General features: G+C 37.4%; 1 protein-coding gene across 1 annotated transcript; it reads left to right on the forward strand.

Moving 5' to 3' along the window:
- Positions 1-3,893: 3,893 nt before the first annotated feature.
- LOC133069892 (olfactory receptor 8J2-like) lies at positions 3,894-9,862 on the forward strand. Its single transcript, XM_061161363.1, has 2 exons — positions 3,894-3,903; positions 8,919-9,862. The coding sequence occupies exons 1-2, from the start codon at positions 3,894-3,896 to the stop codon at positions 9,860-9,862; spliced, it is 954 nt and encodes a 317-aa protein (XP_061017346.1).
- Positions 9,863-12,236: the final 2,374 nt, after the last annotated feature.

The raw sequence follows: 12,236 nt of genomic DNA on the forward strand, positions 1-12,236 counted from the left end.
CTTGATACCTCATGGAACAAACGCGAAGATTTTTCAAAACTTGCAGTTCATTTCCTACCAAAAGAGTGAATAAATAACTTTGTGACTCAACAGAATGTGATTTGGGTCCTCATATTTATTTTTTTGCCAGAGTGTGATTTCCCAGTCTGGATCAGAACATGGTGACAAGACAGCGGGTCACGCGTTCATGCCGCTCACTGAAGACTCGAAGGGGAAAATCGTGTGTTCCTCACTCACGGGCAGATCCACGCGTCTACGTCCACTAGATAAACCAGCTAGTTTACCACCGAATCCTATTAGTTGTTTCCATATTAAACTAGCTTAAAACTCCAAATCATTGGCTAAAGTCAGTTTCCTTCTCCCATACAGTAACATGGCCTAGTGTATCCATGTGCAGATACCTGGAATATGATATGAGCTTTCTAGTTACTTTCAGTAACTGTGTAAAATGATTTGCTATAATTTATCTATAGAATGAAATCATTAAAATTGATTTTCAAAAGTGGAGTAAATCAAAATTGATTTACAAAAATTGTAACATAAAGTACACTAATAAAAATGAATATTCAAAATGATGTTAAATAGATAATGCTAAATTAGGCTAGTCCTACAGAGTAGCAGCCTCTCAGACTGTAATATTTTATGAGCTATTCCCAAATTTTCTAACTCTTTTAGCCCTTCTTAGGTGTATCCAAAAGAATAATGCAGATTTTTTTTTAAGGTGATGGGCCATGATTAAATTATTATATGACAACATATTTCATTTAAATGTATTTTTCCATTATTTTGCATTACATTGTGTTTTTTTCTTTTACTAAATAATCAGTCATATTTATTACTTTTGGATATCTAAAGTCTTTGATTTTCAACTGTCTTAAGGCCTGTGTTGAAAATGTAAAGAATTTTTCTGAATAAAATACAAAACAAAACTGTTTTTCCCAAATTATTATACTTGTTTAGATATTGTTTACTGTGGATCCAGTGAATTGTCAACTAGACAAGCTGAGTCACAATTGAAGTCACTTGTAAAACTTTGTAACTAAACTATGACAATGATTAACCAACAGAAATTTAATACTTTATTTTCTTTGCTATATTTATTCATTTATATGAGAGACAACAGCTATTAATGAAAGGATTACACAACATATCTGATATTGTTAGGTCCAAACTCCTAAAGTACTCAGCAAATGCCTGAAACTTTCTCCTACCCGTGGATTGGCAAAAGCAGGTTTTGATTTACTCCGGATGGAATTAACTCAAACTGCTTATATCTACCTACTCAACTGCTGATCAAACCACAGGAGAGTCCACAAGGGGAATACACTCCAATTATGATTTGGTTCAAAATAGCAACATGACGATTCAATCAATGAAAAAGAGAATAGTCTTGGAATAATTCACAGCCTAGTAATATTTGTTGAATAAATAAATTCTTTCAGCCCCTGATTTATAATAATGCTTTATATTTGCATTTCCCTAATAACTAGTGGTTTTATGTACTTTTTCATACTAACCTGTTGTCCATTTGTGTGTCTTCCTTGGAGAAGATTCTGTTCAAGTGGTTTGCAAACATTTTCTCCCACTCTGTAGGAGGCCTCCTTACTCTGTTGATTGTTTTCTTTGCTGTATATACTTTTAGTGCGACATATTCACACTTATCCAATTTTTCTTTTGTGCCTGTGCTTGTGATGTGATATCTATTAAATGATCACTAATCTAATGTCATGAGGATTTTCCTTTATATTTCTTCTGAGAGTTTTATGGTGTCATGTATTATGTTTAATCTTTAGGTTGACTTTTGTTCTTGGTTTAAGATGAGGGTTGAGTTTTGTTGTTTTGCATGTGGATATCCCGTTTTGCCAACGCAGCTTGTTGAAGTGATTGTCCTTTTCCCACTGTCTTCTGTTGACACCCTTGTTGAAGATCAGCTGATTAAATATACATGAATTGATCTGCGGGCTCTTTATTCTGCCCCATTATCTACATGTCTGTTTTTATGCCCTTACTGTATGGTTCAAGTACTGTAGCTTTGTAATACGTTTTTGAAACCAAGATGCGTGATGACACCAGCTTTGTACCTTTGCACAAGATTTCTTTGGATATTTGAAATCTTCTTTGGCATCACATAAAATTTAGAATTTTTTTTCTATTTTAAAAAATACCAATTTTATTTGATAAGCATTGCATTACATTTTTTATTGCCTTGGGTAGCACAGAAATTTTATCAAATGCAAATCAAATGCAATTGCATATCACCTCACACCTGTTAGGTTATTATTAAAGAAGAGAAAACCTATAAACATGACAATCAGAGAACACAAAGAATAAGATGATCAATGGTTGCCAGAGGTTTGGGAGCAGGAGGATAAAGAGACAGAGCACAGAGGACTTTTAGGGCATTGAAAACAATTCTATATAAGAATATAATTATGGATTCATGTCATTATATGTATTCTTGAAACTCATATGCCATACAGCCCAAAGAATGAAGTCTAATGTAAATAATGGACTTTGAGTGATTATGATGTGTCAATGTGGGCTTATCATATGTAAAAAAATATACCACTTTGATGGAGAATATTAATAAGGGGCATGCATGTAAAATATCTATACCTCCCTCTTAATTTTGCTGTGAACCTATTACTTCTTTTTATAAAGTCAGTAAAAAATTGAATGGAAATTATACATCAGGCAGAAGAAAATTCTCACTAATAAGCCAGAATATCCTCCAAAATACTTCCTGAAATATGGCATAGAAACAGCAGTAAACAAGCTACAATATAGAAAGTAGTGAAAGATGAATAGGTGATAATTTGACAAAATAATATCACAAAATTACTCTATTAATCCCACAATAAGTATCTCTGAAATGTTAGGACACTTTAAAACATTGTCATATTATTGGAATCAGTGCTTTTTCTCCAAGCACAAGGGTCACATGAAAAGGAACAGAACTAGAACAAATAATTTCACAATTTGTATGGAAATACAAAAAACCTCGAATGGCCAAAGTAATCTTGAGAAAGAAGAATGGAACTGAAGGAATCAATCCGCCTGACTTCAGACTCTACTACAAAGCCACAGTCATCAAGACAGTGTGGTACTGGCACAAAGACAGAAATATAGACCAATGGAACAGAATAGAAAGCCCAGAGATAAATCCACGAACCTATGGACACCTTATCTTTGACAAGAAGGCAAGAATATACAATGGAAAAAAGACAACCTCTTTAACAAGTGGTGCTGGGAAAACTGGTCAACCACTTGTAAAAGAATGAAACTAGAACACTTTCTAACACCATACACAAAAATAAACTCAAAATGGATTAAAGATCTAAATGTAAGAACAGAAACTATAAAACTCCTAGAGGAGAACATAGGCAAAACACTCTCCAACATGAATCACAGCAGGATCCTCTATGACCCACAGCCCAGATTATTGGAAATAAAAGCAAAAATAAACAAATGGGACCTAATGAAACTTAAAAGCTTTTGCACAACAAAGGAAACTATAAGCAAGGTGAAAAGACAGCCCTCAGATTGGGAGAAAATAATAGCAAATGAAGCAACAAAGGATTAATCTCAAAAATATACAAGCAGCTCCTGAAGCTCAATTCCAGAAAAATAAATGACCCAATCAAAAAATGGGCCAAAAAACTAAACAGACATTTCTCCAAAGAAGACATACAGGTGGCTAACAAACACATGAAAAGATGTTCAACATCACTCATTGTCAGAGAAATTCAAATCAAAACCACAATGAGGTACCATTACATGTCAGTCAGGATGGCTGCTATCCAAAAGGCTACAAGCAATAAATGCTGGAGAGGGTGTGGAGAAAAGGGAACCCTCTTACACTGTTGTTGGGAATGCAAACTAGTACAGCCACTATGGAGAACAGTGTGGATATTCCTTAAAAAACTGGAAATAGAACTCCCATATGACCCAGCAATCCCACTTCTGGGCATACACACTGAGGAAACCAGATCTGAAAGAGACACGTGCACCCCAATGTTCATCGCAGCACTGTTTATAATAGCCAGGACATGGAAGCAACCTAGATGCCCATCAGCAGATGAATGGATAAGGAAGCTGTGGTACATATACACCATGGAATATTACTCCGCCGTTAAAAAGAATTCATTTGAATCAGTTCTAATGAGATGGATGAAACTGGAGCCCATTATACAGAGTGAAGTAAGCCAGAAAGATAAAGAACATTACAGCATACTAACACATATATATGGAATTTAGAAAGATGGTAACAATAACCCTATATGCAAAACAGAAAAAGAGACAGAGATGTACAGAACAGACTTTTGGACTCTGGGGGAGAAGGCAAGGGTGGGATGTTTTGAGAGAACAGCATGTATATTATCTATAGTGTAACAGATCACCAGCCCAGGTGGGATGCATGAGACAAGTGCTCGGGCCTGGTGCACTGGGAAGACCCAGAGGAATCGGGTGGAGAGGGAGGTGGGAGGGAGGATCGGGATGGGGAATACATGTAACTCCATGGCTGATTCATGTCAGTGTATGACAAAACCCACTGCAATGCTGTGAAGTAATTAGCCTCCAACTAATAAAAATAAATGAAAAAAAAAAAAAAAAAGAAAAGAAAAGAAAAGGAAGGTATTGACATGAACTATGACACTAAAATCTACCAATTTACTGTGTGAGAATTAAATGCTTATATGCATTTAAATAAGTTGTAGAAGACTCTTGAGAGCCCCTTGGACATCAAGGAGATTAAACCAGTCAATCCTAAAGGAAAGCAGCCCTGAATATTCATTGGAAGGACTGATTCTGAAGCTGAAGCTCCAATACTTTGGTCACCGGATTTAGTTTTAAGACTCGTTATATACAGAGTCTAAGGTAAAAAGCTTTCCCTAAAATGAGATTACATTACAAGTTATTACATTCAGTTGTTGGCTAAATTAATCATGTTAAAATACCATGTCAACTAAAGTGGTTTATTTTACAGTTTATTTTTTGTTACATTCTTTATCATGTTTTCATATTTTAAAATCCACAGATATGAATAAATGTAGCTCTTTCAGTACTGAAATGTTATTGTGGAAAGTATACAACTACATACTAGCTTTGTTACGAGGTACTTAAAGTGCCTTTTTACATTCACAATTGTGAAAATGGAAGCAAGTAAGCACACATAGCAAGACTTTTGCCTTTATGTTGTACATCATCTGGTTCTTGTAAATACACCAGGGTTTATCTTGACACAAGAATGGAGGCTTTATATTTGGTTCTATTTCCAATATGTACATTAAAATTCAACATTGGAGCCAGAATCTTGTGCTTTTCTCCATTCAAGAGCCAGACACAACACTTCCAAACAATGTAGGGGTAAAATTCAAAACAAAAAGGGTGGACTCAATGGATGCAATAGTTAATCAATGGTTTTCAAGAGTACTCCCTGGCTATCTACAGATTTGCATCTTGCGTGACATTTTTGCATAGAGGCTTGACTAATAAAAGTTCGTTTTTCTTTACTTCCCTGGGGGACCTGATCTGTACTGGGAATTGTGATTCTCCTGTCTAAGGACTAGGGCCATGGCACAGATCTCAGTGTGAAGGTCTTCAGAGACTTCAAGTATGTGTATAAACCAGTTAGCACACTTCATGCAAAAGCCTCACGAGCAGGTCTAGGCAGATCACTCTGCTCAGGTAGGTAAAATCAAATACCTTATTTATTTCAAATTCCAGAAAAGGAGAGCAAGGATACTAGAAACTTCATTAGTTCAAATTAAACTCAGAACTGATGATATCTGGTCCATTCTCTTGCTGAGTTGCTCATCTCTCTGCCCACTGATTGCTAAGTGGAAGCGCTGGTGATACATGCAAATACAATGATTTTTAAAACCCTATTGATAGATTATGGAGAAGGAAATGGCAACCTACTCCAATATTCTTGTCTGGAGAACCCCATGGACAGAGAAGCCTGGTGCTCTACAGTCCCTGGGATCAGAGAGTTGGACACAACTGAATAACCAACCCCTATTGATACATTAAACTCTGAGCATTTGCACAGAATAATGAATAGTCCTTTAAATACGTATATTTTACTTTTAACTATAAGGGAATGTTTTCTGCCATAGAACTGGTGAAATTAGTGAATATTTTAGAGGACACATTACACTAGATAAGAAACTTACATGTCTTCGAAATATAAGATTCTCTCCTTATACAATTCTCTCCTACATAAAAATGTTCTCCTTTTAAAAAGCTGATTACACACATTCAGAATAGACAATAATTGTTGTTAATGTTTTAATGTTTTTTTTTGTTGTTGTTGTTAAATTAAGAATAGACTTATTATATATGTTATCTCTCAGGCAAACATGCACTGAGTTGCTATATGTATAGCAAACAAATACTTTGATTAGAGTGAGTGTTGCCACTATGTTTTCCATCAAGAATTTACTTATGCATCTATTTTAGATGCAGTGTTAGAAGGCAAGAAATAAGAGACAGTTGTTGCAACACCATTGGATCAGCTCATCAAACACAGAGTTGATGCATGGAATAGATATCCTTAGGCACTTCCCAAGTGGTGCAGTGGTGATGAATCTGCCTGCCAACACAGAGGATGCAGGCTAGGTATTCATAAGAGAAACGATCAACAACAACAAAAACATCACAGATTTAAGACAGAATCAGGTTGAGGGAGAGTACATTGGGCTTTTGTTGTTGTTGTTGTTGCTACATATATAGTTAGATATCATGTGTCCCAGTGTTTTATATATGCAAAATTATTATTCACTTGCTATTTCTAGCTCAACTACGAAAACTCTCAGTAAGGTAGAATGAGTTACTGGAACTGAAATAAAAAACTGCATTTAAAAAATCATTCAAAACATGTTCATATCAATTTATGGTACAAATTATTTTGCTTTCATTGTCACAAGGCTTTGTGCTAAATAACACACATATGTATACTGTCTCATTTAATCCATCCCACACCAGACTATAAATACTTGGAAAAATCATATGGCTATTAGTAACGTGTTCCCCTGGTAGCTCAGATGGTGAAGAGTCCACCTGCAATGCAGGAGATCTGGGTGCAGGTTGATGTATGGAATAGATATCTTAGGCACTTCCCAAGTGGCGCAGTGGTAATGAATCTGCCTGCCGACACAGCGGAGAAGGGAAAGGCTACTCACTCCAGTATTCTTGCCTGGAGAATCACTTGGAGAGACGATCCTGGCGGGCTACAGTCCATGGGGCTGCAAAGAGTTGGTCATGACGGAGTGACTTCTACTTTTTCATTAGATAGTGCACTAACTGCTAACCACCAACTAAACAAACAAAAAAACCACACCCAAAACATCATAAGGGCATACTGCTGATAAATATCCCCTAAAGGCTCTTGGGCTTCTCCGGTGGCTCGCTGGAGAAGAATCCACCTGCAATGCAGGAGACTCAGGATACGCAGGTTCTGCGCCCCGGTTGGGAAGATCCCCTGGAGGCGGGAATGGCAACCTACTCTAGGATTCACACCAGGAAAGTTCCACAGACAGAGAAGCCTGGGGGGCTGCAGTCCACAGAGTCACAAAGATCTGGGCACAACTGAGAAGCTGAATATACACGCGTGCACGCATGCACGCACACACACACACACACACACACACGAGGCTCTTTGAGTAACTGAATCTCACTGAGCCTAAATTATCTCATCAGACATAGAAATAACTACTGATATACACATTCTGGGACACTCCTGCCGAACAAAGAAATCATTATTCAAAGTGCCTCTGTATGTGCTGGGTGTGGACTACAGTACTATTAAATAATGTTAGACTCTATGATTTCTGTATAGAAGCAAATAAACCAATCAACCTTTAACAAATCAAAACTATACATTATGTACTTAAAAAATAATAGCAGGCCTTAAGTTATTTAAAGGAAAAGCATACAGCTTTTCTTTAAATAGGAAAAGAAAGAAAGGGTTGCCAGAACAAAATAAAAAGCCTGAGCTCCTAAAAGACAGAGACTAGACAAGAGTAATTTACTTTACAAAAGAAAGGAAATGTGATTTTCAAAAAGCAGATTCAGAACATCTGAATGATACTAAGAATGAACAGTAGCACAGTGTAAATTTGCTTGTGGGCAACTGAATCTGAGGCGTATTGTAATTATTGTTACGGAAAAAATAGGCTATTGAACACATTTTCCACAGAAATACTAAAATAACCAGTATGATGACGATGTATGAGAGGGCGTGAGGGCCTGTAGCAGCTAAGAAAAAAATAACTAGATGTCACTCAAGCTCATCAACTTCTTATAGGTACCTCTCTTTTATTCCAAGAAACACAAACACACAGAGAGGCATGATGTGTACATAAATAAATACCTACACATATATAGATGCAGTATATTTTCACGTGTGCTAAGTCACTTCAGTCATGTCTGACTCTCTGCAACTCTATGGACTGTAAACTGCCAGGCTCCTCTGTCCACAGATTCTCAGGCGAGATTACTGGAGTGCCATTTGCTTCTCCAACATACATATACATGCAGCATATTTGCATGAGATATTAATATAATGTACATATGCATGTAAATATAAATGCATCTCATCATGCAATTTATGTATGTTTATCCAATATAAACAATATCCTATAGTACATAAACATATTAATTACTTGGTCAAACAGTTCTAAGATCCTGAAATGGAACTCTGGAGAATTTGTATTGCTGAATTTGATGAAAAGATGGAGAGAAAAGACGATTAAGAAAGTTCTGAAACTTTTAAGTGTTTGTCAACAGAAGTGAACTGATTTTAAGTGAAACACTTAACAATATGGCAAGTAACAAAAACAGAAACCATTTTACAGTCTCTTAATCATTTTCCATTTTCCCCACTAAGCAAAAATCAGCAAAATACATGGCTCCAGGGAATCGCACTCAAGTGACTGAATTCATTCTAATGGGAATCTCAGATCTCGCAGAACTCCAGATTCCTCTTTTCTGTGTGTTCCTGGTCATCTATGGACTGACCCTGGCAGGGAACCTGGGAATCGTCATCCTCACCAGCGTGGACTCTCAGCTTCAAACCCCCATGTACTTTTTCCTCAAGCACTTGGCTATCATCAATTTGGGCAATTCTTCTGTCATTGCTCCCAAAATGTTGGTTAACTTCTTGGTTACAAAGAAAACCATATTTTACTATGCATGTGCAGCCCAGCTAGGTGGATTCATAGTTTTTGTTGTGGCTGAGATTTTCCTGCTGGCTGCCATGGCCTATGACCGCTATGTGGCTGTTTGCAACCCCCTGCTCTATCTGGTGGTGGTTTGTCCACGGATCTGCCTCCTCCTGGTGGCCCTTATTTACACCTACAGTCTGACCACAGCACTGACGGTCTCCCCCTGTGTGTTTTCTGTGTCATACTGTTCGTCCAATGTGATCAACCACTTTTACTGTGACAATGTCCCTTTGTTAGCATTGTCCTGTTCTGATACCTACATTCCAGAAATAGCAGTATTTACCTTTTCGGGGACCAATTTGTTTTTCTCTATGATTATTGTTCTGACATCCTCCTTCAACATCATCCTTGCCATTTTGAGGATACACTCTTCAGAAGGGCAACAAAAAGCCTATTCCACCTGTGCTTCTCACATGCTGGCTGTCACTGTGTTCTATGGGACTCTTCTCTTCATGTGTTTGCAACCAAGGACCAACCACTCATTAGATACTGATAAGATGGCCTCGGTCTTCTACACCCTGGTGATTCCAATGCTGAACCCCCTCATTTACAGCCTAAGGAACAAGGACGTGAAGGATGCATTGAAGAGATTCCTGGATAACCCATGTCAGTCATTCAGACAAATGCAAATTTAAAAGTACAGCTATCTTCATTTAAGAATTAAATCCTGCTAAGTGAAGAGGTTGTAAATTGTTAAAAAATTTCATTAATATCAATAGAGAAATCTTAATCCTTTTCATTCCAACTTCAAGTACCCAATTTTCCCTAATTTAAAAGCCATTAATTGTTCAAAGAAAACACACTAATATAAGTAATACACAATGGGAAGACCCCCAGGGATGGGATAGGGAGGGAGGCGGGAGAGGGTATCGGGATGGGGAACACATGTAAATCCATGGCTGATTCATGTCAATGCATGACAAAAACCACTACAATATTGTAAAGTAATTAGCCTCCAACTAATAAAAATAAATGAAAAAAAAAGAAAATAAATACAATCTATAATAAAATATATGTTAGAAAAGTATTTTTATAATTTTTGAACAAGAAAGAATAACCTGATAGTAAGGTGGATTTATGTTAGAATCAATTTTGGATGGTTGTTAAGAGTCAGATCATCTTCCTTGCCACAGATATGTTGACATTTTGTTTGATTACTAAAAGTTTTATTATTTTTTGCAGCCTTTTACCTATTAAATTATCAACCTTTTTGAACTCATTGATATCTTGCATTTAACCAAATATGTATCACAAAAAATAAAGCTTTCAGGCATAAAGAAACCTAATAAAAAATATACTTTTTCAAAAAAATAATTTGTTGAAACATATAGGCAAGTACTTCAACCAAGCACCAGTTTTCAAGGAACCAAGATAGAAAAAGGAATTTGTCTGCCAGCTCTCATTTTCATTAGTCAAAGCTTACCCTGTGGGACATTATCACCTATAATCCCAAGTTATGCTTACTTGAGTGCTCAAGTGGTTCCAAAACATTCATGTCCAAACCATTATAACAAAACCTATTGGTGGTTATGGGAGACAGGAAACACAGGACACAGTCATGAAGCAAGGTCTGAGAATACCTGTGAAAGTTAGGAGCGAGGAAAGAACAACTACAGGGTCTCTCATTCTGTAGCTGCAGCAGAACTAATTATTAAGAGCTGCATAAACATGCATGCACAAATCTAGTATCTCGGTATTGTAAATTCATTTTTAGTGCCTCCTTTCAGCTACCAAAGTTTAACTTACATGACGTTATGAAAAGCTGTTTGAGGTATTGTTGTTGTTGTTGTTTAGTAGCAAAGTCATATTTCATTCTATTATGATCCCATAGACTGTAGTCTCCCAGTATCTTCTGCCCATGGGATTTTCCAGGCAAAAATACTGGAGTGCACTGCCATTTTCTTTCTACAGGGGATATTTCCAATTCAGGGACTGAACCCAAACATCCTTCATTGGCTGGTGGATTCTTACCACTGAGCCAGCAGGGCTACAGTTCAGTTCAGTTCAGTCACTCAGTCATGTCTGAATCTTTGCGACCCATGGAGTGCAGCACACCAGGCCTCCCTGTCCATCACCAACTCCCGGAGTTTATTCAAACCCATGTCCATTGAGTGGGTGATGCCATCCAACCATCTCATCCTCTGTCGTGCCTTCGCCTCCTGCCTCCAATCCCTCCCAGCATCAGGGTCTTTTCCAATGAGTCAACTCTTCACATGAGGTGGCCAAAGTACTGGAGTTTCAGCTTAAACATCAGTCCTTCCAGTGAACACCTAGGACTGATCTCCTTTAGGATGGACTGGTTGGATCTCCTTGCAGTCCAAGGGACTCTCAAGAGTCTTCTCCAACACCACAGTTCAAAAGAATCTATTCTTCGGCGCTTAGCTTTCTTCACAGTCCAACTCTCACATCCATACATGACCACGGGAAAAACCATAACCTTGACTAGACGGACCTTTGTTGGAAAAGTAACGTCTCTGCTTTTTAATATGCTATCTAGGTTGGTTATAACTTTCCTTCCAAGGACTAAGCATCTTTTAATTTCATGGCTTCAATCACCATCTGCAGTGATTTTGGAGCTCGAAAAATTAAAGTGAGCCACTGTTTCCACTGTTTCCCCATCTATTTCCCATGAAATGATGGGACCAGATACCATGATCTTAGTTTTCTGAATGTTAAGCTTTAAGCCAGCTTTTTCACTTTCTTCTTTCACTTTCATCAAGAGGCTTTTTAGTTCTTCTTTATTTTCTGCCATAAGGGTTGTGTCATCTGTATATCTGAGGTTATTGATATTTCTCCTGGCAATCTTGATTCCAGCTTGTGCTTCTTCCAGCCCAGCATTCTCATTATGTACTCTGCATATAAGTTAAATAAGCAGGGTGACCATATACAGCCTTGATGTACTCCTTTTCCTATTTGGAACCAGTCTATTGTTCTATGTCCAGTTCTAACTGTTGCTTCCTGACCTGCATACAGGTTTCTCAAGAGGTAGGTCAGGTGGTCTGGTATTCC

This window comes from Dama dama, chromosome 1, assembly GCF_033118175.1.
Source record: "Dama dama isolate Ldn47 chromosome 1, ASM3311817v1, whole genome shotgun sequence".
Lineage (NCBI taxonomy): Eukaryota > Metazoa > Chordata > Mammalia > Artiodactyla > Cervidae > Dama > Dama dama.